Genomic DNA, 26,816 nt, shown 5'->3' with positions numbered 1-26,816 from the left:
CTGTGTCGTTGAGCCAGTATTGCTATCAAACCAGGCTCAGCGCAGTTTGAAGCAGTTTTCAAATGATCAGTTCTGTATATTATGTGTATGATGTAGCCTCCAGCTGAAAACTCGACACTGTTAGACGCATGGCTTACGGGTTACTTACACGAGAAGTTTTTGAAGTGATGAGAAGTTACTGAGATAAAAGTTATCAGATTTCACGATTTACCTTTGTTAACCATTTGTTATACCTTTGTTATCCATTAAAACCCTTTCCGCTGCTGATTCACTTGTCTTGTAGTTTCTTATGTCACCTGTCGCCCAGTCCTTTTGTAAGCCTCCGGGCTATTTTACTTTTTATTCTGCTGATCATTTGATGGGCCTTTTCAGTAACCAGATTTATCAGCTCTTAGGCTTTTGATATTCAGCGATCAGTGCTGTGGTTATGTTGTGACTGCCATCCCGATAACTGCGTTTGGCGATCAGCTGCGGCGCTATTTGTTGGCCGTTTTTATGGCCGTTTCGGAGGCCGGCGGCGGCGGTCCGTGCAGCGGACCGGTGCGGTCGGCTCACGGTCGGCCTGGCAGAGCTCGAGCCGTCTGCAGCTGCACCTCTGTCCGGGTCGGTGGCGGCGGCCGGCGCCGTCCCATCGGCCGCGAATGGCCGGCGAAATACGGCCTGCAGCCGTCATATTCGGGCCGAGTTAGCGGCGCCGGCGGTCGGCGGCGGCCGGAGGCTGGCCGCGCGGCGCCTGCGCCCCCTCCGCCGCTCTCGGACATCGATCGGACGTGCAGCGGCAGTCGGCCGGGCCGCCTCCGCCAGCCAGCATGGCGAGCAGCTAGTGCACACCATGTCGGACACGCCGGCCACATCCCATCTCGGCGCCCTCTTCTGCTGCGTCCTCCTCTGTCTTCCAAAAGGTGAGCAGACTGCAGCGACTGGCCGTGGGCTCCGGCAGGGGCGGTTCGGCTGCACTTCAGGAAGCAGAGCACGCCTCTGTGGAGTACGCGCGAGTCGCGACCACCGTCCCGCGTCAACCACTGACCTCGATTCATTTTTTGGTCACTGGGTCTCACAGAAATTGGAGCGCGGCGCGACACCGGAACTGTCCCCAATCTCGGTATGGCTTTGGGTGGTGTCACTTCGTTTTTCGTGGGAGGTAGCAAACGTTTTTGGCCGTTGAGAGGCGTTATTTTAGCGCAGAGAACAGCTTTTCTCCGGCGGCCGTCGAACAAAGAGGGTCGGCTGACAGTGATAGATGACTGCCCATTGGCGGCTGGGAAACCCCTACCGGCATCAAACGCTGTCACGGGGCGACGGAAACCCATCTGCACTCAGCCCGATTCTAGGAACGCACCACGATTTCCGAGATTCGTGCTCAACCCAGCTGAGAGAGATCTGCTTTTAATAGCTCCCTTTTGGGGCACCTGTCAATGCGCGTGATTTCGGGGAAGACCATATGAAGTTTGTGACACAGATCGGGGAGTGAGAGCCGAGAGGAATGATCATTCTGAAGAGAGAAACCGACGAAGAGCAGAGTAATGTCGGATGTTTCGAGCTAGCTCACCTGAGCAATCGAAGACAGTTCAAGGAAAACTGCAATCTGATACCAATTTATGAAAAGTGTTGAGTGTTTATGGGTTGAACGGACAAAATGATAGCATTTACATCAGCATGTAGGATAAATATAAGTGCCCGAATGAACCAGCTGCATGTTTCGGAAACGTTCATCAAAGAGATCCATTCATTGAAACCGTGAAACTAATGAACTATGAGCGACAATAATAGTTGGTAGGACATTCTGTTAGGTCGAATATTTGCCGTAGTATGTTTTGAGCGAGTAACAAAATTTTGTTTTGAGCGATTTATTTGGTCAATATAATGTTTACTCAATTATTTCAATAATTTCCTTGCGCTATGTCTTAGCAGCATACCTACCTGAGAACTGGCCACCATCTATGCGTGAACACAGATGAGCAGACCGACACTGGTCTGCGGCCCATTTCACGTGTGCAACTGCAGCCGAGTTCCGGTTGCTGGCGGCCCGCTGGCCCAGTCAGTCTGCGGGCGACCTTCGGCGGCCCGGCCGACACCATGTCGGCCATCCCGGCAAATGACACCGCTCCGGCGGCCGTCCGTCTCCGGTATCGGCCAGCGGGATCGGTTCGCAGCGCCGCCGGCGACGCGGCTGTAACCGGCCCTGTTCCATCAGCCACTAAAGAGAGTCGCCCAGGACCGAGACGGCGTACCGCCCCGAACAGCCACCGAGCGGCTCTCTCAGACGGTGACATGGGACAATTTCAGCGCCTGTCAGAAACCGCTTGATTGTCGGAGAGGAGATGTGGCGGGATCGGGTGCTGGAAAGTCATACCCACCGGTCCTTTATTCAGAAATGGAATGGGTGGCTCTTCAGAAGTGATGTGCCCGGTTGCTCGTTTACGAGAAATACCGCATCTGGTGCCCTGAAGTAGAGAGACCACTTAAATATTTTGTACTGAATACGGGCTGTTTGTTTGAACGAACGCACAGACAGCTTTTGTTTTCTATTTGTTCCCACTCACCGGATTTCTAAGAGTAGTCGAGATATTAATGATTGTTCCAGTGGCATCTGTATCGAATGAAAATTATTATAACAACAGCAAGACACCTGAACTTAATGAATAAATAGAAGGATGAAGGCACGCGATTTCATATGCCTATACCAGCAATATTGCATTGTTATTCATTATATTGATGCTTGCTAGAGTAGGTTTTGCATAAATGCTTGATGAGCTCGGGTCCGGAGAGGGCCCACTAACTGGCGTCTGGCCTCAATGTGTCGCCACCGCCGGCGGCATCTCTATCTGACGGGATCAGCTCCCCTACTAACCGTGTTAGCACGAGGAGCGCTCCATCAGCGGCCGACACGGCTACATACGCGGCTCGGCGGGCCGCGGAGACCGACCCGGGGCAGTCACAGTGACAACAACTCCTCGTCGTCTTCTGCATCTTAATCTGCTCCTCAGCCCTTCCTCGACCTCGCTCTCCTCAGCCCTTCCTCACTTTCCTCCTACTCCACTCTTCTCCCTTTCGTCATCTTTCTTCTCATCCTCTCATCCCTCTTTATTCTGCTTTTCTTTTTCCTCATTTCTGCCTTTCTTCTCCTTTTTCCCTCTTATTGAATTCATGTCTGCATCAACGGATCAACATCAAGAGTGTTCCAATGGCGTACCAGTTGTAGGCTCGCTTACTTCCCTTATCTTCTTCCTTTCATCATCCACTTCCTTCCTTTACCCTTCTCGGCGCCATTTTCCTCTCCTATTCGCCTTCCTTTTCATTCTCCGGCCGTCATCAAATCAGAGAGCACGAAATGGCCGGGTGGCTTACGGCTTTAATTAAATCGGGCGATGCCGGTTTGTTTACGGCTCACCCAGAGCGGGGTTATTGACGGGTCGCTTGCTCGGAAGGGTTTGCTGACGGGTCGCTCGGTGGGACAGGCGACTGACGGTAGTGCGGATGGTTGCTGTGTTGACCGGCCGTCAGCCGTCAGCAGCTCGGGCCGACCGGACATTGGATCGGGAGTCGGCTCTGTCCACCGTCCAGCCTGACAACAGACTCGCAGTGGCTGCCAGCCAGCTGGTCGGGGAGGGGCTGATACATCAGACCGCTGGAGCGTGCTTGATTTAAACAATTTTGCTAGGGATGTATTCAAACGACTGCCTTTTATGGTGATTGGTCCGAAGTTCGGCGCTTGAATGCCACTGTTGTTGACTTAGCCGCGGCGCTGGGCCGGTTGATGAGATTCCTGATGCCAGCGCGCCAGATCAGGTTATCTCGGGTCTCTCTGGCACACGGGACCAGAGGGATTCTCCTCTAGCGATACTGAGACGCAATCTGCATGCCAGCTAGGCTCTCGTATTTCGCTTAATGGCATTCATGTTATGTGAGACAATAGCAATACCATTGCTGGAAAGGGGAGTGACTTTTGCAGACAGCTTATAAAAAAGTAGCCTACATAACATGAAATGAGCGGATAGTCTTTTCCCAAGATAGTGCCTGTGTCAACTTTTATCATTCAGAGCACGAATTAAGATGATTTCACGAAGCTTATGAAACGAGTATCGCGCAGTTATTTGTATTTGGTTCAATTGCCATTTTCTTTGCGTTCATTAAGTATTTTTAAACCCTTATTATTTTCGTTGTAAACATTCAAATTATTTTTGACAGTTAATTCATTGACGTTTGACAGTTGATGGGTATGATAGAGAAGTAATTATAGATGCAAGAGCAAAAACTCCTGATATCCTACAAAAGTACAGATAACTAAAGCAAAATAGCAATGAGATGAGTCGGTAGTATGCTTGGAATACGTAGAGTAGTAGTCATTTCCGTGGTAGTGGCCCGTAAAACCTTTGCAATCGGATATTTATTTTTTACTTGGGATCACATAAAATGGAGTTAGCGTTGATGTTTACCGGATGAGCGTCAGTCGCTTGATATTCATGAGCTACTTCCGAGGTCGAAGCGTCCATGAAGATTATATTACGCTATTCAGGACATTTACTGCAAGTCATAGCAGTTCTCTTTCTTGGTTTCGGTCGCAGGGAAGTGGTGGCGTAAGATTACCGTTTTGTCGCCATACGAGCTATATCAGGACAACACAACTTCTAACCATTCCCACTCGTCGGTGTCCATTGTCCATGATTGCTCAATGTCATGCCATCTATCAAATATTGTCATCAAATAATATACTAATGCGTACCAGACATCGGCAAAAGTGACAGACACTAATTTGTTGCTTTGAGCATTAAATGCACATATCATTTCACCCTTTTTCGATTTGTTTTTTTCCTAATTGCATAGGATTCCTGCGTATGGCATATAATCCTTAACCCTCGCCGGCACAGGGGGGGTGATGCAACCCCCCTAAGGTTTTTCGCGAATAACTCGCGTAACAAGCGGACGATCGCGACGAAACTTTCAGTACCCTCGCATTGATCAATTTTACACCTACCCTGAAAATTTCATGACCCTGACCCCAATGACCTTTGACCTGTGACCTCTTTTCTGTGACCATGTTTGGCCGAAATCGCGGTTCGGCGCATGTCGGCTCGCATTAGCCGCGCGTTTGCAAGCTTTTCGTGGTTTCAAACGTTCAAACATGTGATTTGATGTTGCTCCCATGCATTAGGGTGGGTGTCAAGGTCACCTGAAGGTCAGGTCAGGTCATTGACCTTTGGTGACCTCGGGTGACCTCGGTTCACTTTTTCGAGTTTTACATGTTTCTAGGCTAGTTTTTGGAGCTGAATTCAAATTTAGCAACCATTTGAACATTTACGAAGTGGTTTTGGTGCCTTCGTAACATGTAACGAAGCTGTCCGAGGTGGTTGACACGTATTACGAATACCCGTCACAGCCCCTACCGGTTGACCTGACCTGACCTGACCCGACCTGGTCTAAATGCTTAAAGACATCATCTATGATCAAAACTAACACGATATTCGTGATCAGCACCCCGGTAAACCACATAGCAGCCACACTTTACGACTTTCTAACAGGTCCCGATTTTCCCGATTTTTGGGTCATTGACCTGACCTGGAAGGTCACCCGATGACCTAGGACCTTAAAATAGGGTATCATCGGCTTCCTTTCGTGACGGGCAACACGCTCGTTTTTTCCGCGAAGCTCTAGCTCGATCAGGGGCCAAACGCGAGGGGGGGGGGTCGTACCAGCCCCCCCCCCCCTTGTGCCGACGAAGGACTCAAAATGGCCTGTGCCGGCGAGGGTTAAAACTATACCTTTCTAAGATGCATTCACAAAAAAACTGTTTCAAGATAGCCTCGTTTATATTCATTAAATTCGCTGTAATAGCTATACTCGCACTGGATGCCGCCATGCTTCTACTGAATTGCAGAAAATCAATAAGATGATTGAGCCACTTACCAACAGACATACTGACCTAGAGACCTTTGGAATATTTCGGTCAAGGCTGTGTAAATTGGCATGTCGCCGGCCGTTTGACAGCCCTGTACTACATCCAAGTGGGATTGATTTACCACTGACTCAAGAGAATGGAGCTCCCACTTGACCTTGGACTGGATGGCGCCGCGCTGTCGTCCGCGCCAGATCAACCCATAGCCTGATTTAGAGAGCACACTTGAGCCACGGCACCGGAAGCAAACAAATGGTGTCGAGAAATCACCCGAGAAAGGCTATCTATACAACCACACAACAGTCCCAAAGTGATGTAGGTAAGCTGGAAATAATTGATTTCCTTTTGCAATAGACTAGTTTGCTGGCGATTCGCATTGTGATGATGTGCTTCGAAATCGAATAACGTTTATATTATGGTTATATATGTATTACTGATACATTTTCATATCATTTTATTTTCCTTTTCCTCAAATATTAAAACACAGATTTAGCGCATGCGATGCCATGCAGGCATGACCAAACGACGGAAAACGGAGGATGGCATTGGACAAACTACCAAGCGTTGGACCATATATCTACCATCAACTACATAGTGCTTTGAGCATTACATTAAACGTAATTGGGTGTCCTGGCTTAATTTTACAATTAACATTCATGTAGAAAATTCATTATTCTCCAGTCCACAACACAGACTGAAAAACTATCAAATATGTCCAGCGCCGAAGCTGTTACGAGTTCGCGGTGTTCAGTTACAATAGATATTTATTATCGTCTTCTCTCTTCCCAGTAAAGTCGCTATTTTCTTCTAGACTTGGCAGTATGCATACGATTCATTGGCTTTCCGGTTGGCTGGGCGACGTTTTTGGCGCTGCCACCACACGGCGCGTCGGGAGGATGAAGTGCCGATACTCACTGACACGGAGGCAGCGAAAAATCCACCCATATCGTGATAAAAGGTGACGAGTTCAATAAAGGCCACCGCACACTATCCATTCGGCCGGATCATTCGGTCGTTACAGCGGCGATTTTCTCGCGCAAGCGTTTATATCGGCCGAATGGCCGAATCGCTTAGAGCAGAAATATCGTCGTTAAAATATCGCCTGAACTGTTGTAACCGAATTTCAAGAGCGCAGGTAATGAATGTTTTATAACGAATATTTGAAAAGAGTAAATAGAATCCAGCTTCCATATTTATTGCATCGGTCAAAAAAGAAACAAAATTATAGGCTAAGTACAGTTTGAGCAGGTAACTTGCTTGATAATGAAAACAAATTGGATGTTAAAAACAAACATTGAGCAAATTACACCGACTATTGATATCTGAATAGTCTGAGCATGTCGCAAGCGGCTTCCAAACTGAGCAACATTAATTTGCATTGTCTTGGTGCTCTGAGACTTGTTTGCATGCTGAGCCACCAAACAACCCGTACACACTTCAACTAGCACCGCGATACTGCACCTCAAGCTGGCACTCCAGAGGGTGCAGGAGAGACGCAGACCCCTGGTCCGGCGCATGGGGTCAGCGACGTGCTGCAGCGCCGAGACGAGCTGGACGAGCACGCCAACCGAGAGCAGGAACTTCGGCTCAACGACTCCCAGCGACGCCTTCAGTATTTCCAACTGAGCTAGGGAGCCTTCAACCTCCTCGTAGTACGGATTGAGGGTCAGATCACCCGCTCGGCCACCACCTTCCTCCAGACGGTGAGCGCACCGCTGCGGCTGGCGATGACACTACACTATCTGGCGCCGGGAGCGGAGTTTTCCGCTCTGGCGCCGAGCTACCGGCTCGCGGAGTCGACCACGCGCGCGTTGGTGTACATCTGTCGCGCGATCGTGAACGTTCGCGGTTCAGTGTACCTGCCGGAGCCGACGGAAGAGACGTTGCGCGCCAGTGAGCGGAAGTTTCGGGAGCGATGACTTTTTCGAACCGCTTTTTCAGTTTGAGTTTTACACACTGACCGAAAGCCAGGTCGGCATCGTTCAACGGTTTAGCCACCTGTTGTACACTTTGAAGTGCTGCGAGCGTTTCGACATGGGCACGGCTGCTCCTTGTGGTACTGGTGATGCCGGCACCGACCGCTCCGGAGACGGGGCTGGCCCGAGCGCCGGCCTTGGAGCTGGTGCTGCTTGCCGGGGCGCCGGCCCCGGGGACAGAGCTGGTGCGCCGGCCGTTTGCGGTTCAGGTGGTGCCTCATCGTCCAGGAAGACTCGTGTTTCATGAAACTGGCTTGTTATGTACCGCTTGAATGAGATCCACTTCTCCGACCCGACTGAAAACATAGAAAATTTGTTAATTTTGAACGCCACCTGTTGTGCTGCTGGGCCCACGACCAGCGTCATCGTTTTAGCCCGAGTCATCCATCCTCTTGGGTCCAGCCCACCTCGAGTGAGGCCACTGCAATGGCGTGTTTATAGGTATATTGGTAATGACACTCAGTACACCCTAAACACCGGCTGAGCCGACAGTACATAGATGTCGCCTCTGCTGGGAGACGCGCGCGCCATCTAAAGGCGGGTTGGTGGAACAGCTACCAAAGGTCCACTCATCAGTCGTTACACTGAAATGTGTACTATTGGTCTCAAGATAAGGGTCCAGGCGACCTGTAGGTTTGATGCGGTGAATACCCCCGCCTTCGCCACACTCGCTCGGTGCTACGGAGCTCCGATCTCGCGACCGGTCACCTGTACTTGTAGACTGTGCCGCATGACATAGCAGTCGAGCGGGCCAGCGGAGCTTAGGCGGAAACTAGCGCCGCGCTTGACAGCTCGAAGGACGCTCACCATTCCGGCGGTAGGGCCGCTCGCCATTTTAACTCCATGTAGCGTCTGGCTGACAATGAAAGACACTACAGGACGACAATATAGGGTTCGGCAAAAGTTATGTCCACTACCTATGACAACACTTTCCTGTTCCTAATCGTGTCCACACCTGAGGGATGACGATTCAGGCTGCACTCCTGCATTGCACGGTCCTTGGCCGCAGAACATGAGGTGACGAACGGATCTCGGGTCACGGATCACCGAGCTACGGCCAGTTTCACAGAGATTGTCCACCTGAACGGCTGCGTCGCTACGTGAATGTCTGAAATTTCTATCAAGGGAGCTGAACCAGACAGTCCGCATGCTCCAGGCCGAAATGACACAGCGTGTCATTGCTGATTGGTTGGGACATCTGCCTGTTGTTTTTGTTTGCAAGTCTTAATTATAGACGAACTGTCTGCACAGTCCGGTGTTGGTGGGATAAGCATACGGCTGCTGGCAGTGTTGCTGATCGTTCCAGTTTGCCGGCGTGCGCCTACCATTTCAAACGTTACAGAAATCGCATTGAAAAAGGCGACCGGGAAGAGGGGCCAATAGTTGGTGACAAAATTGGCCAAGCGGCTCGCGCTGAAGCGCCATCACATCTCCAAACAGGACCGTGAGACGCTATTGGAAGAGCTCCAAGGCTCATTACCTACCTTCGGGCCAATACTAAGCCAACGCATGGTCAATGACATGTTGACATGCATTTTCAATCAGGACGGCGCGCCAGCTCATCGCTCTGCCAAGGCCTAGCGGTAGTGCGAATTGAACGTGCCAGACTTCTGAAGGAAAGAGATGCTAGCCGGCTGCCCTCCGGACCTCATCCTGATCGACTAACTTCGGGCTGTCGTCCAGCAGGACCTGGACAAACAGAAGCCGGCGGCCAACCTCGGCGCCTTGTCGTTACAGCTCAAACGGTCATGATAAAAAGTCCATCCGTACTTACTGCATAACCTAGTTGCCAACATGCAAATTTGCGTTCGTATGTAAGTCCCTGTTCGTGGGGAATAAACTGAACGCTAAAGAGAATCGCTGTCCCCTATGTGGTAACTTAGAGAGAACATTTTTTTCTTTAAGGATAAAACTTTGCCGGACCATGTAGCTCACGCATCATTCATTGCAGTTTCACCTTAGACTGCAAGACGTGGCAATTTGTTTAGGACATAGCAAATAATGTTGTCATGATCGGCATACCGCCGAGTGCGTCACTATCTATACTCGTATCATTATCTTAACCCGCGCCCCACTGGGGTCTGCGTATAACACGCCCTACTGGGGGGGGGGGGGGCTATTCATAGCCCCCCCCCCCTCCTAACTCCGAAACTACTGGGCCGATCGTCAAAATAAAAACGGCGTCTGATAGCCCCGGAAAAACTGTCGAGCGAAACCTAATTTTATTGACCTCGAGGTCATTCATGACGTCACAGGTCAGGTCAAAGTAAAAATTATTAGCATTTTGGCTTCTTCACGTTTTGGGCTCTGGCCGCCGTCTTACAAGTCAGATCAGGCTCATTTTTGGTTCACACACTCGTGAACAGATGCTCTAGATACTCTGAGGGTACCAAACTTGTACTTTGATTTTCAGGTCAAGGTCAGGTCATCACAGGTCACGAAAATATTATATCATCCGTCGGTCACGTGACACATGTTTTATGGTCCATTTAGGCCAAACATTTCGAATTTGATGTCGTCTGTGTCATGCGAGGTCATTTTGAGTCAAATTTAGCTTAGGTCAGGTCACTTTCAGGTCAAAAAAGATCAAATTTTGAAGTTAAAATTTTTCAACAAAAAAGGTGTCTATTCCGTTTGATGTTCCGATGCCGTTTGAGCACAGGAACACGATGGTGCTATTTATATTGGCGTACGATGTCAAATTCGTGCTGAAAAATTGACTTGAAAAATCAATAATTGCTAATTTTTTGCATGATGCGTATAACTTGGCCATTTTTGAAGATATTTAGCTAAAACTTGCTAGAGGTAGTCATAATAATGCGTTCTATCACATATATTCCGGTTTTTTCGAAAAGTCAAAGACTTTTTGAAAAAATGTAAAAATATAAATTTTGAATTTTACTATTTACAATTTTCGAAATTTTCAAAATTTCGAAAATCCGAGATAGCAGTTTGATAGCGCAGTCTATTCTGAGTCGTCTCATGCAAAGAAATTGGATCTAGCTTAAAAACTGAGCTCTTGGGAGCGATTGCCGTGGTTCAATGTTTTGCGTCGAAATCGGCCGAACATGACGTCACTCTGACGTCATTTCTGGCCGACCTATGGTAGGTACGAAGTTCAAATTTTGACACAAGGTGTCAAATTGATGCAGCCGAAGGTACTGAAAGTTTGCCGTCGATACGTCAAGCAGTTTGGAAGTTATTGCAGAAAAACGGGAGGGGGGGGGCTATTTATAGCCCCCCCCCCAGTGGGGCGCGGGTTAACGGTTGCATATTTCAACCTTCATAACTTTTAATTTCCTACTGTTTCATATAATTTCATTTATGGCGCTGAACAAGTGTTGAACAGTTCATTTCAATAACTGCATTGTTAAACCTCCGGTAGGGTTAACCATTAAACAAGATGTTAAGTGTTACTCTAGCCCCGTTCGCTATGTGTTCGCTTAATAATTCTATCAAACGTGATATCATTCCAAGAAAGCACTAATAGTGCAGAGTGTAGAAGCCATTCCCACTGATGGGACTCGAAGCGATGCAGCTAGGTAATGCATAAGGCTGATTGGCGAATTTCAGCTTGTAGACAAGACAAGGAAATGTTCTCAAAAATCAAATCCACACGTAACAAACATAATTCAAGAGTGCACGTATCTCGTTGTCGTTGTATCCATTATTCCTCGTCGGACCTATCGGCTTTCTGAATATCGAGAGGGGTCTAGAGTGTGTGTGTGGGGGGGGGGGGAGGCGCCGCCGTTTCGCCCATTATTAAGCTAAAAGCCTTGCAAACAAAAACAACACCCAGCGATTCACAATCAAGTTAAAAGTGTCAGATCAGCATGAGGTCAGCTCTGAGGTCAGGTCACGTGCACAAGTGCAGGGTGTTCATTAGCGAATGGCGTAAAGTAAGCCCCCGCTCACCGCTGGAGCCCCAAATGATCGCCGGCCATCGTGCAGGCGAAAACTTCGACGACTCACGGCAGCGTTCAGTTCATCAAGGGTCTTGGACTCTTGAGTTCGCTCCGCAATTTGAGTTGCTTGAGGTTAAACGGTGAAGTCCAAGCAGGAAAAATCCAGACTGCAGAGTGACCAGGGGTGCTGGGATCCTGTTCAATTGCTCGAAGGTGAAGAGAGTCTAGCAATTCTTCAGTAATCTGTCCAGTATTCACGTTCGCAATGGCTTAAGAAACCTGGGAAGGCATTTTTAAATATATGATTATGGACAATCCTCCACAAGAAGAAACTGAACTGGAAACATTATCGTCCGATCCTAATGACCGTCATCTCCCCTGACAGCATGGTGTCGAGGCTGGAAGCGTGCACCTTTTGGCTCACGGCTCAGTGAAGCGGAAGAATGGTTCGAAAGGGTGATATTGAGTGACGAAAAGTGGCTCGCGCTACAGCAAGCGCCCGCAAGAATAATACAGGCTCCTTCGCCGAAGAATCCACAAAGGTTGATTCCATACATGGATGTGCACGGAGCGAAGGTCTTGGCCGAGGTCTGCCGCACGGAGAAGCAAGCTTTCTTCGAGCGACATAACTGATTTCTGTATGTGCTATGTAAAATGTCTAAGATTTATCATTCCAACGGTGAGCTGTTAATGTAATATGTCTTACGCCGCTGGCGGGGCTGACTTTATGTCATCTTTTATTGATGGCCCTGTAATTTGGAGGAAAGCGCGTGGATGTTTAAATGCGGAATTATCACGCACCGTAGACAGTGTTTACAATTGCCTCACGTGCAAAGAGATAAAATTATCAGGTGTCGTGTAACTGATTTTTTAAACGTCTAGACGATTAACAAACTGTTAAACGTCTAGTAGACATTTCGTCTAGTCTGAAATATGTCGTATTTTTATATAAAATGTATTCTTTACCATTAAGCGCCCGAAAGATATCGGCGGTAGGGGATAAAATTATTTAACCGCTCGTAGGTAGAAAAATATTTTAAACGTCTCGCCTAACCGCTCGACGTTTAAAATATTTGTTCTACCTACTAGCGGTTTAATATATAATCACCTTGTATTTCAGTTGGAAGTTGGAACGGTAGTTAATATATATTAAACCGCGAGTAGGTATAACAAATTTTTTAAACGTCGAGCCGATAGGCGAGACGTTTAAAATATTTTTCTACCTACGAGTGGTTTAATAATTCTATCCCGTACCGCCGGCATCTTTCGGTCACTTAAGTTAAAAAATACATTTAATGTAAAATACAGCATATTTCCGGCTAGACGAAATGTCTACTAGACGTTTAACAGTTTGTTAAACGTCTAGACGTTTATTAAATCAGGTAAACGACATTTGACAATTTTCTCTCTTTGCACGTGAAGCAATTGTAAACGCTGTCTACGGAGCGGGATAATGACAAAAAAACTCCAATATCTATGTAACGTCGTTTATGACGTTGCATATGGTTCACAACGCAAAAGTTGAGCATCGATCTTGCAAGGAGTGAAGCGACACGAGCACGACTCCATGTGCAAACGATAGTCTTAAATCTTTTTTTGTCATCAACATAAATTTTAATATTTCCCTTGTTGAATTATGATGGTGAGGGAGGTCACGTCATTGACCTAGCTTTACGTGAACTTCTAGAAATTACGAGACATAAAAGTTGCAAGGTCTCGGAAGAATATGAAGTCCTATGAGTTTTATTTATCTGCATAAGTTGACCTAGCGATGGCGGAGTTGCCAAGCCGCCGAATATTTTGGGACCGAGTGAAGTCTTTTATGACGTCATAGGTCAGTGACTCAACAAGAATTGAAAATGTAATTGGTCGTTGGTGTCACCAAAGAACCGGCTTGAATCAAGTCAGGTGTGCTATTTTTCAGCTTTCAGGTTTCCTTGTTGAGAGCAATCGCAAGAAGTCTGGGGTAGGTAACACCCGTCACCCTCATCTATGGAAAGTTATGCTTTTGCGGAGCGACCTTCAAAGCCAGTGCGCCCCATGCACTGTCGTGTTTTCAGCTTGCTGTCGGTTTTCCAATATATGGAAGCCAGTTACAGGCGTCTCTTACTCTCTCATTGGTCAATCGCACACACCACGTGTGGTTCATCAACGACCAATGAGAAGATGAGAAACGCCAGCAAACTGACAGCATGCTGATTTGGTGATCAAACAGCGCCCTGACCACACCCCTCCCATCTATCGCTGACACCTTCCTCGGTAACTCGTCTCGAGACGCGACTGAGCCAGGCCCTTCGACCGGTTACCGCCGCCGGCATAATTCCGCCTAATTCCGACTGCACCGCTGGACACCACACTGCGGCGAGCGACCCCGCTGTCAGACTCCGGCCGAACGCACCCCCTCCCCTACCCCCCACTCCAGCTGTGGCGAGGGTGAGGGTATTCACCGCATCAAACCTACAGGCCGCCTGGACCCTTATCTTGAGACCAATAGTACAACTGTACACAAAGGTGGATCTGCACTGGTTGGAGTGGACAAATCTACCTGGTTCATTGACCCGGCAGAGAAGAAAACTATCACTATTGTGACAGATCTCTGGGGAATAACTGACACACACAACAGTATTAAATGGCGAATAGTTACTACAGAAAGGACAGGTGGCTATTTTTATATTTGTTCAGTGCCATTACATTTTATTTAACATAAAATGAGCTCCTGTACAGAGCAGACAAAAAAAAAAAACATTCAGCATGCTGATCTCACAAAACTCTTTCAATGCAAAATTGCATGCAAGTGTTTGTGTGCATCCCATAAAGCCTTAACACTACTCCAGACTTTTCATTCATGGCCCTGCGTTTGACACAACCAACATCTGGCAGAAACACAGAAAAAGGAAAAATACTCTGAGAAATGCAATTTCTATTATATTTCAATTTTGATAACTCAGATTTTGTATTATGATTCATGGTATTGGTACCATAAGAAAGAGTTGTGCTCAACGCTTTCACCAACCATGCAATGAAGTACCTACATATATGTATAAGATGTGACACATTAGTGCGACAGTGGCCTGTTGGGAGGCAATGTGAATGAAATGATAAATGAAAACCAATGAGAAAGATTGCATGGTAAGCATAGGCGCGGGAGCCGGGGGAGCAGCTTGCCCTCCCCCCCCCCCCCCAACTCTGGGGCCGTGGGGACGATGCCCCCACAGCTTTGAGACGGAATACCACACTTTTTTGCAAATGTTTTCTTTTTTTGTTGAAAAAGCCAAGGGATGAAAAATAAGTGGCCTAAAACCAGTGAGAAAACCAGATTTGGGGGTACCTACCCTAGGTTGATCTCTATTATGGTGTGCCCCCTCCCCCCAGTCTGAACGTAGTTCCCGCGCCCCTGATGGTAAGAACATTATATAATAACATTATACTTTCAATGACTCTGACTTGCAAGGTTTGAATTTTAATGGAATAATTTAAGAATAGCTCTTTGAAACTTAGAACTCGTGTCCAACATTTCAAGTTAACTGGCAAAAACAGAAAATATTTGCTTATATTGATATGAATAATAAATGGCCATTTTCCAAGAACACCTACTGTGGCATTTAGTAGTAGACAAATGTATGCCCACTGACTGTATAATCATGGCAAATGGAGAAAATGGGGAAATGGAAATGAAAAGTGGAGCAGAGATGGTTGAAACGAATATTTAAACAACATTTCAATCTAAATCACACAGGCAATTAACACAAAACACAACACGAATATCATTTCGAATACTTACTTCATTTCCATCGCAAACACCCCCACACCACATGAGCCCCTCGCGTCGAAAATGATTGGAATGTAAACAAGAATTGTCAAGGTTGTCTAAAAACAATATGGCGGCTGCTGATTTTCGGTCGCTAAATGACTGCCACGCGCGATAAAGTTCAACCGGTCGAACTTTTTTTCGGTCGTCGCGTGAACATCGTTTGGGCCGAATGCCTCCATAATATTGGCCGAATGCACAGTCGTTGTGTCGGTCATTCGGCCCATATAAACACTTGCGCGAGAAAATCGCCGCTGTAACGGCCGAATGAACCGGCCGAATGGATAGTGTGCGGTGGCCTTAAGGGTGTGTGACTTGGGATGAAACGATGAACTGCAAACATGACAACCCAATGTTTCGAAACCTTTGACTTGGCTCGTAATTCTTTGATCTGCATTTTGTTTTGAAAAGGACAAATCACTGCTCGTCGTTTAAACTGAGAGGACTTGTGAGCTTCTCAATGAAATGGTTAGATCAGCATAATTTGCATATCGAATGCCTGGAGGCCTCGTCCAAATAGATTTACTGCGCGATGCTGAGCCCGAAATCTCCCAAAGCCTATCACGCTGTCTGCCCGACGACCGCACCAATCGAGCCTGATAACTCATTCAGTTCAGCCGAAAATTTAGTGGCCCGGCTCGTGTAAGCCAGGGTATCAGAATACAAATCCCACTGTCACGAGATTTTCGGAAATTTCAACGTCCAAAAAGACATGATGAATGGCACCGGTAGGAAACACAATGAAAGCTCCTAAAATAGAAAGTTATTTTGGTGTAAGGGGTAAAATATGTCAATTGCCCAAGCTACGCGCTAGTTTCCAAATGAAAATCATTCCGTTTATGTACGAGCACCATCGGTAGCATTTTGTGTGTGTTATGTGATTTCAGCAGCTATTGTAATCTGTCGTTAAATTCAAACAATGATCATTGGCTCTCAGTTTTTATGGGCATGGACCAAGCAGGCTGACTAAACACGGCAAATAAACGCATGTTGTTTCGTTTGTATTTTTATGGGCATCCTTTATATGTCATTCTTCCCTAAACTCTTGAAATCGTCCGTGAAGCTATTTAAGAAGACTGTGTGGATGTGCGCCTCTTCAGCTAAGCTGACTTGTCTGTCAGTTGTCACGCCATTTTTGTAGGCACTGGCGGCAGGTGCAGGCTCCTTAGCAATCTCCTCACAAACTTCCCATCTCGTTATTTACAACTGGCGCAGTGCGGGAACCACAGGCACGGTCGGCTGCCAGCCGCCACCCGCGGCCCATTCAGGCCATCGCCCGACACAGACACTGCCATCCAGCTGTCAGAGATGTGCCGCGGCGGCGTCACGGCGCTCGTGCGCGGAACCGTCACGGCTGGTGTCGGCTCGGCGCGGAGCCGATTGGTCACGCTCGGCTGCTGTGGCCGGCAGTCGGGCGCCGGTCGGCTTACCCCTGTAACCGGCGGGGGTCAGCGGCACAGTGGCCACCGCTGCTGACCGGCGCGGCGATAATAGCGCAGCTCCCCTGGCGCGGTGCCCCGCCCGCCGGAAGGACCGGCCGGCGGCCGGCGGAGCGCGGACGGCTCGGCTCCGACCGGCCGGACAACCCATTGCCGTTCGACCGGCACCGTCGGTCACTTCCGGCGGCCGTCGGTCGGCCGAGAGCGGCCGCCAGACAACGGAGCCGCCCGCCGAGCGGAAACGACCCGGCGCGCCGCCGCTGCTGGTCTGCCGAGCAACGGCACGGTTTGGAGCCGCCGTCAGGTCTGGTGGGGTCTGCAGTTTTCGTCCGCCGTACCGCTCTGAGGTGACCTGCGCTGCTCCGCTGGCGGCCGGCAGACGCAGAAAGGGTTCTGTGTGCCGCTGATGGCCGCTCTGCAGTAATGGCCGCCGCCGGTGACTGGTGATCGTTCCGCCCCGCGGTCTCCGGGCCGACCGGACCGTCTGTCCGCGCGCCCCGGACCATCAGCGCTGACCCCGGCGGGGCGGGGCTGGGGGAGGTCTGGTCATCAGCAGCAGCCGTCACATACAGACACTGGCGCACAGGCCAACTACATACGCGCGCATACATCAAAGGCACATGCATCAGCCAGCCATGAGCATGCAACAGGCATGCCTCTTCAACAGTCGCCAGAAATGAGCAATAACAGACAATGACTAGAGTGCACCGTTTCTTTTCAGCAACTTCACGCCCGTGGTGCAAGCATTCTAGAGTCGGTCCGGCTCTCTAAGCCCAGCACAGCCTACCTGCTAATAATAGACATCGACCGAACTAGCTCACGTACGTGACGGCTCTCGGTTACGTGCATCATCTGGCTAATGCAACCTGAGACTGATTCTCCGCAACACAGTGGATTGAAGTTGGTAGGAACATATTCATGTTACATACATTTTTACCTTTCCTTACGGTTGCGAGAGTCGTGATAAATGGCCAGTATAAGTTATGATTATATAATTATACGATATGATTATAAGATATTAGATAATGATATCTGATCAATGTCAGTCGTGTAGAAGTATAAATGATTCTAACGACCATGAGCACAGCAGAAAGTCTCATAATCTATCAAACATTTCCTTATGCTGACTGCGGCTGGTCGGGAAGCAATCGCATAACCATTGTGAGGTCAACTCATGAATAAGTTCGGCCTAACTTGCGGTCGAGTCTCCGATGCAATTTGAGACATTTCCGTCACACTAGCAATTTAAGCTCCAAGTTTCACAGAACTAAGCCAAAGTTATGAAGTTCGTGACTCATATCATCAGCATTATTGGGCATTGAAGCCTGAATACGTTTGCGTCCTCCGGCTTGGCTCGGCAAGCTACCCGGGATTTCAATAAGGGATTCCTTATTAGGCAGATGGAACAATACAACACTTGCATTGAAGCAATAATGGTGCATATCAATTTTTTTTTACATCGAAGCAAATATTATTCGTATCAATATGCAAATTGTAGTGTCAATATTTAATTGACAAAAGGCACAATTATCGTCTTAATGCATGCAACTTTTTCACATGCATGTGCAACTTTTTTTCGCCAGCGTAGGTATCACGCTAGAAATATCATGTTAGCACACGTAGCTTAAAACGATATGAAAATTACACATTTCCTTTATGCTTAAAGGTAGTGTGCCACCTTTGAAAGATTTCCCATTTTATTTTTCCTAGGATAAGAAGCTTCTGTTTTTACCTAATATCGCAAAAAAATCAAAAATGGGCCTGGAATAGTGCCTTTTTCGCCTAAAAGTTTTTCGGTTTTTAGATATGTATAACAACTGTAGTGGGCTCACCTGCAAACAGGCGTCGGGCAACAATCGCGAATGCGGCGCACTTGTGACAATAAGCAAAGGTCATTATAGTGTTACGACCATACGACGTACGGGAATGAGTTATCAGCTGTCTAATCGTAGACAACACAATGTCGAGCCTTAAACTGTAAGCCCGTATTGGTATTGTTTCTTTTATTTGGCTGTCGAACATTATTTATGGTTTGAAATATGACTTTTATGTAAAATAATTGATATGAAAAAGCCGTCTTATAAGTTATGACCCCATTTCACCACACGCAAGTGGCAGAAATGACAATGATCAGCTGACGCATTTTTCTTGGCCGAAGTCAGAGCGCGCGGCCCGACGCACCACGCGTATTTGGAAATTCCGACCTCGACGAGCATCAGAAGCCACCTAACAGGCGTGTTCGAAACCGCAGGAGATGATGATGAACGGGTTTATCGAAACTTGATTGGATGAGCATATCGGTAATAGCGATTTCAGTGTGTGCATTTATTGTTCATAGTGGTGTGAAATGTGGTTGGGGTACGACCGACAACCCGTCGGGGCGAATTTCGCACTGGGGTACTCAAAATTTGAAGAATTTAAGACGTTTCCATGAGTTTTGAAGGTATGGATAAGTTCTAAAAATCCGGTTCTCCTTACCTGGGCCATTAACCCTCGCACGACCAGGCCATTTCTCATAACACGAACGACCAGGGGGGGGGTTGTTACGACCCCCCCCTGGCGTTTCGAAACGGAAGGTCGTAGAGCTTAGCGGAAAAAACCAACGGATTGCTCTCAACGAGATCTCGCGATTGGTGGTATATTTTTTGGTCCTAGATCAACATTTGACCTACTTTTGACCGGTCAAAGGTCAAATTTTCGGAAAAATAGACTTTTTTCAACTTTCGGCGGCGATTGCGGCAAAACGGTGGGAGATATCGACTTGAAACCTTCACTATCGTGTTTCTTGATCAATTCTCTATCGTTTGGTATGTATTTCGTTTCCCTAGCTCTAAAAATGGCGCGTTGGGAGCGCCGGAAGTCGGCAAGGTCACAGTTGGCGGCAGAAATTCGAAAAATCACAATTTAAATTTTTGAAATCTGATTGTATTTTTGGATTTGGGAGGTCCATTTGCTCCCTATAGAAGCTAATATTGCTGCATATTCCCATTGAGGTGACAAGAATTAGCAAAATAGTGGTTCGGGCGCTTTTCAAAAATAGTACCGGACGCTGTTCCTCTTGTGACGTCATAGCTCCGTGACCTGACCTGACCCGGTCAAATTTTTTATACCATATGATAGCCAATACTTGCCCCAACATGCATGGGAAGTTTCATCACGATCCATCAACCGATGTCCGTACCACCGGCAGGAAACCTCGGGCGTTGGCACTCAGTTTGTGAAAATCCGGCCGGAGGCTGTACCTCTTATGACGTCATAACTCCGTGACCTGACATGACCCGACCAATTTTTTTTCGGCAAAAGATGCGCAAAGGTTGCCCCAGAGGGTATTGAAAATTTCAGCCCGCTACGACAAGCCGTTTAGCGTGCACTTCGAAAAAAACTCAGGGGGGGGGTTGATACAACCCCCCCCCCCCCTAGGCGTTCTAGGGTTAACTCCATACGGTCCAAGAAAGCTGGCACACTACCTTTAAAAGTGCCTTCTGTCACGTTGAACGTCTGGCTGAAAGGAGACGATAACTATTTCTCTCTGGATTCCTTGCGCGAAACTTCTTGGACGCTGGCTGACGTCACCTGAGGCCGTGACGTCATTAGAACCGAGGTGCGTAGTTGCTGTTCGGTAATGTGAGATGTCTCAGGTATAATTAACAGTTCGCGTATACACGTTCATGGGAGCTGATATCAGAAGTGATAGGGCCACCAGGAGTACATACAGTTCCATCTGGGCTAGTTTGGAGACTCTGCACCGACGGCCGATAGCCGGCACGGGGCGTTCTGAGAGGAGCGGGGAGGTGGAGCTTTAGTCGGAGCGCCCTCTCAGGCTGCCGGCATTAACTGGCTGATAGCTGCCGCCGCCGGTCTGAGAGCGGGCTTGGCGAAATCATCACCGACGTCCTCATCGCCGTCATTATCTTCGCCGCAGCACAGATTTTATAGCCACTCTCTGCATAGGGGAGGAGTGCTGCTAGCTTGGATGTAGGCTACACGCCTACACGGTGTTATTTTTCTACACGTAATTTCTGAACGGTGTCACAACAGACGCTGATATTGAGCTCGGACGACTTCAGTCGACGTCAAGATCCAATTATCGACGCTCGCCTCACAGCAGAGTCTGTCACAGACAGCACGCCATGCCTGACGGGCGGTGATTACATACTGACAGGGCCAGATGCTCACGCGAACTTCCGATTGCCTCACGCGTCGTGCCTTCTCCCCCGTCGCTTCCCCATGCCGCTCCCTCTTTGCTGTTGCTGTCTATTCGTGTCTCCCTCCCGGCTCCCACTCACCACTTCTGCTGGCCCCGCTTTCTCCCTTTTTGTAATGTCGCTATCCGCCGGCAGCTCACAGCGTTCGAAACGGGAGGGTAGACTGTACCGCACAACACGCTGGTACTGCGGCGCAGCCTATACTCCAGCGACGAAAGCTGCAGTGTGGACCGGCGCGTCAGGGAAAGATAGGATTTGATGGATCAGGATGGCTCGATGCGAATCAGTCGAATTGCAATGGAAAAGGTAAATCATTTTACAGAAGACAATGCATTTTTCATCGCTCGTCCATGCCTATGCATGCATCAAACCACGAATAAATTATGTTGGCAGACTCAACACTGCACACTATGATGGATACCGTTTTCCAAACAACCCCTATAACCGAACAAACCACCTAAAGCGTAGTTCCAGAATCACTCACTGGAGTCCAAATCTGAAACGTGACCGCTCTAAGCAGCGGGCTCCCGGTGGATCTAGCTCGGAGTGTGGTCGTTGATAGCGCTCTCAGGGGCGCGTCAGGCACCGGTGCATTTATCATTCATGACGTCACGCCGCCGGAGAGCGGGGTGCCCAGGAGTCGGTTCAGTCGACACGCCGCCAAATATGAATGGCTGTCACGTCCGTCGGCTCAGGGAGCGCCATGCCATGGTACGAGGGCTGCTCAGGGAGGTCAGAGCTGAGAGTACGGCAGTCTAGGCTGTCGACACCGACGGAGAGATATGTGCAGCTGAACGGTGTGTGTTTGTGTGCGAGGGGAGGGAAATCAGTGTCAGAGTGATTTGATGAGACAATAATTTTTGTTTTGCTATGACGGCTCCAGCTGTAGTCTAATTTCCATTGTAAATATATGAGTCTGGCTGACAATTTCTGCTTCTTCTAAATGCAGGCCGAACAGCTGTTGACGAAGTTGATGATAATTTCTCAAGCATACCAAAGCCAGCTGCTTTGAAATGTCGAGTGCTAAATAAACAGATGATATAAAAAGGCAATAATTAGGGTACTTTGTGTTTGAAAAGTATAGCAAAAATGTCGTGTGTTCTTAGGCTCTGTTTGCGAGCCGCATTTCGGCAATAGTGTCGTGTGCTTGACTGTGTATCAGTGCTTTAACAAGCTATTACATCATGATGTTATTTGCTGAAGTGGTCCACCATGACACAGAGTCTCAAACTAAACTGTCGCAGCGAATTTCCGACGATAGCGTGGTGGCTCTGCCCACACCAAACAGTCCAACCCCGTGTTGTCCGTATCATACCATCCCATCCCACAGCCCACCCCTCATCCCCTACTGACACAGTAACACTATACCCCAACCAGCCCACCTTAGATACCTCAGACACCTTAGAGGCCTTAGACACAACCCATGACGCTGACCTTGACCTCTGACCTCAGGTACGGTCCAGGGGCCGCATGAGAAGCGCATCCTCAACGACCTGCTCAAAAACTACAATGTGCTGGAGCGGCCGGTGGCCAACGAGTCCGAACCGCTGGTGGTCAGCTTCGGGCTCACACTACAGCAGATCATTGACGTGGTGAGTGACGATCGGACGGCAGGACCGCGCAGAGGGTCTGACCCCGGGTCAAGGGTTCCCTCCCGTGATGCACACTCACAGTCCGTGCATGGGCGAGGCGTATGAGGAGACGCATGTGTTGTCAGGGAGACATGAACGCGTATGGTTCATAAATAGCTGATCTTCCAGATTCATGACGTGAAGGAGACTATAAAGTGTCATCTCTTTTGGTAGCATCAGAATGAAATAAATAGAATAGAGTGCTAAATGATATTATGCTTGCAAGAGAATCCGACCAATAATCAAGACAATTCTGGCCCATCCATTGAATACGACTTACCTATATCGCACAAGCAAGGACTTTTCATTTTTTAAATTTCAAAATAACCGTTTCCTGGACATTTCATTCGTGAACGTCTAACAATATTCCTTTTCTTTTCTCCTCCCAACACCGTCTAATCTACACCCACGCGGGACCGTTTTTTGCGCCGTTAGCAGCTGGAGCGGCCATTTTCCCCGGGAGCAGTCACATGTGTGGCATAAACTACACAATAATGGCTGCGACAGGGCTGTGTGAGACAGATTTGCCGTTTCATTACGTTCAACAAACGAGGAACCAACGGCCCAAGTCGGCGGGGGTGTTCGGCGGAGAGAATGACACCGGGGCTGGCTAAAGCACATGACGTAAAATGGCAGCGAGCGTAACGAATAAAATTGCAGCATGGAAACAGATCAGTAGACAGATGGACGGCAGACGGATTGAGACATCAAGCCGCATCCTTTGACACGTTTCTATTTCACTGACATTATATTTTTTATCAATTTTCCATGCTGTTTCCCCTCCACAGGCATTCATTACGATCATTATACATGGTGCACTATATATTACTTTTGTATTTCACAATTGGTAATAATGATCATACCGTGCATGCAATTTATGTTGTAATTAAGTGAGGAAAAGTCGCTGGAAAACACAGGATAAGTCGGCACTCAGCTCATGAATATCGTTAATGTTACCATGCATATTTTTAGCGTGATGACCGTAGATTCATGTATTTACAGCGGCTTCTTTTCCTTATTAATTAAAAAAGTCTCTTTCAAATATTCAACTAACAACCTTCTCACCGCTTCGCATTCCGTCCGGTGGTGCCCATTGTGCCGAAGACTGAGCGTTGATGTCAGATAGCGTGTTACCGGCCGGTTTCGGTCGTGTCGTGTTGGCACTCCGGCTCTGAGAGCACCGGTCAGCCGCTCGGTTCGGCTCGCGGCGCCGTCCGACGCCGCTGCCTCCATCGACCTGTCCGAGCCGGCGACGGTGGCTCCGGACCGGGCCGGGCCGCGCTGCCGCCTCCTCCTCCCCGGTCCGCGGGGACTGCCTCCCGACGGAGAGCCTGCAGAGGCCGACACCGCTCCCTGAGAGGCTGCACAGCCGACACTGCCCGACATAGGCCAATAAAGGCCGATACAGGCCGACACAGGCCGGCACCGCTCCCTGAGAGCTGCAGAGGCCGACACCGCTCCCCGAGAGCTGCACAGCCGACACTGCTCCCCGAGAGCTGCACAGCCGACACTGCTCCCCGAGAGCTGCACAGCCGACACTGCTCCCCGAGAGCTGCACAGCCGACACTGCCCGACATAGGCCAGTATAGGCCCCGACACAGGCCGACACCGCTCCCTGAGAGCTGCACAGGCCGACACAGGCTGACACCGCTCCCTGAGACTGCAGAGGTGCAAAAACCTCTTCAGCTGTCACATACTTTGCCAGTGGCACACGGAATCTGTCACGCAGCTTCCATCCACCAGGTGATGTCAGCTGACGGAGTTTACGTTGAGATGACTGGATGTTACTTTTCCCTGATCTATGAAATTTTAATCATTTCTTGAATTTTAACATATTTTAGGACAGGTTCCAATAATAAGGCACTCTTCTTATTGAGTTCCTTGAGACCTGACATTTATTTCTACTGTTCTTTTCTCAACAATATTCAAATATTGAAACCCTTAAAACACCTGCCTTCGGACTCTGATTATGCAAATGCAGTAAGTAGGTGTGCATTAACTATAGTTAGTACTTTTATAAGACTAACTATTATGATAATTCACTTGAGATAAATAAAATTAAGTTGGTTTAGAGGCAGAAATGACACACAGCCTGGTACACAACGGCACCCTACACAATAGAAAGCATGAAAATGGGTAAGTGCCTATATGCTGCAAACCAAAAACATTGTCAATTTTCTAACTAGAGGCCAGGTATTGTCAAAGCTATGGCCTAGTTGAAAGAAGGTAAGCACATTTTGGATAGGTACTGAAAATCATTAGAAAAACTTGGATTATGTAAAACGTGTAGGCTGCGGCACAAACAAAAGCAGGTTATTATGCAAACATAACCTGAAGGTCGACGGAGGGGCAGCATTTGAGCTGCCCAACATTTTATCAATTTTCCTCCCAAGGTTTTGCACACAAAAATGGTGATGCCAGCCTTAATCTAAAATATTTCATTCATATGATTCAAATAAAAATGTGAATGCATCCTAATTGAATACTCATCTATTTCAATTTTGACAGCAGGGTAGACAGCCAAAATTGGATTCCCATATCAATATACACTTATGCCAAATTTTCTGACTGAGTTTTTGTATGCTGACAGTTTTAGCTGAATCTCACCTCAGGGGTTATTGGCTATTGCTCGTCTTCATCTTACATCCACATGCTTCAAGACTGATTGAACTATAAATAATACTATCCACAGCATACATCTTGTGCTGGGGGCATACAAACAGCCCGCACATCTTGCCCGCGCAGCCGTAGTAATGCTGTTGGATCCCATACTGCCTCACCTCACCTCCCTAGCCCGGCTAAGACACTCAAAACACACTGTCACAAACTGTCACAGCCGGCGTGACAATCCGCCGGCCTCTCGCCAACTCCACGGCCAGGCAATGGGGATTTACAATGGAGACAGCCGCCGCGTGACAGAATCCGCCGGCTTTTTGCAGCCCCCCGTAAATGCGTACAGTTATGACGCAGCCGTTACGATTATAATCCACAGCTAATTTACTGCAAAAAGTAAACTTACTGCAAAATGACAAATGAGTAGAAGTGGAGCCCCGTAGTAGCTAGCTATCTTACTATTCGCATTTATATGGAATATAGAAACTGACACTCTAATTGGTGTCTACTTGACCGTAATCTGTCACGTTTCATGGGCTAAAAGTGCTACCTCTGGCACATACTCTGGTTGGCGAGTTGGCAGGTTTTTGCACCTCTGCCTGAGAGGCTGCACAGGCCGACACAGGCTGATACACGTCGACACAGACCGACACCGCTCTCTGAGAGCTGCACAGGCCGACACCGCTCCCTGAGAGGCTGCACAATCGCCACGCACTGTCAGAATGTGGATCGCTCATGATTGTTCAATACAATACAATATAGGCCGACACATGCTGATACACGTCGACACATACCGCCACCGCTCTCTGAGAGCTGCACAGGCCGACACTGCTCCCCGAGAGCTGCACAGCCGACACTGCCCGACATAGGCCAGTATAGGCCGATACAGGCCGACACAGGCCGACCCCGCTCCCTGAGAGCTGCACTGGCCGACACAGGCCGATACAGACCGACACAGACCAAAAAAGGCCGATACAGGCCGGTGCAGGCCGATACAGGCCAACATAGGCCGATGCAGGCCGACAGGAGTTGGCGGGGGACTAAGACCTCACAAGAAGTGTTGTAGTGCTACTGCTAAGAGAGCTAATGGATGTGATGGGATTGCTTTTTGACAGCTCTCACAGAATCGGCCACGCAGGCCACATGATAAATCTAATGCCAAATAGATCAAACAGGGGAATGCCGCATAGGTAGCCCAAATTTGGCACACAGCGGAGGGTAGCAATGTACCGGGAAATACAGCTCGCCATGTGGCGGCTCGTGTGTCGTATATAAATAATGTAATAAATGAACGGAGATCACATGTGCAGACGCCGAGCCAATAAACGACGAGCACAGCACTGGAT

General features: G+C 48.4%; 1 protein-coding gene across 8 annotated transcripts in view; it reads left to right on the top strand.

Annotated features, from left to right (window-relative positions):
• Window positions 1-781: 781 nt before the first annotated feature.
• Window positions 782-26,816, top strand: part of LOC122391080 (neuronal acetylcholine receptor subunit alpha-7-like) — a 39,975-nt gene continuing 13,940 nt past the window's right edge. For 6 of the 8 annotated variants that reach the window (XM_043384643.1, XM_043384649.1, XM_043384650.1 and 3 more), the window contains exons 1-2: window positions 783-902; window positions 22,679-22,818. In XM_043384643.1, the coding sequence (XP_043240578.1) occupies window positions 833-902; window positions 22,679-22,818 (210 nt within the window). In that variant the 5' untranslated portion in view covers window positions 783-832. Of the gene's footprint in view, window positions 903-22,678; window positions 22,819-26,816 lie in introns of all 8 variants that reach the window. The other 2 variants (XM_043384648.1, XM_043384646.1) reach the window with 1 other exon arrangement.

The sequence above is a fragment of the Amphibalanus amphitrite genome, unplaced genomic scaffold, assembly GCF_019059575.1.
Source record: "Amphibalanus amphitrite isolate SeventyFive unplaced genomic scaffold, NRLGWU_Aamphi_draft 000421F_arrow, whole genome shotgun sequence".
Classification (NCBI taxonomy): Eukaryota; Metazoa; Arthropoda; class Thecostraca; order Balanomorpha; family Balanidae; genus Amphibalanus; species Amphibalanus amphitrite.
The sequence above is the reverse complement of the archived record's forward strand: the minus strand, read 5'-3'. Positions and strand labels throughout refer to the sequence as shown.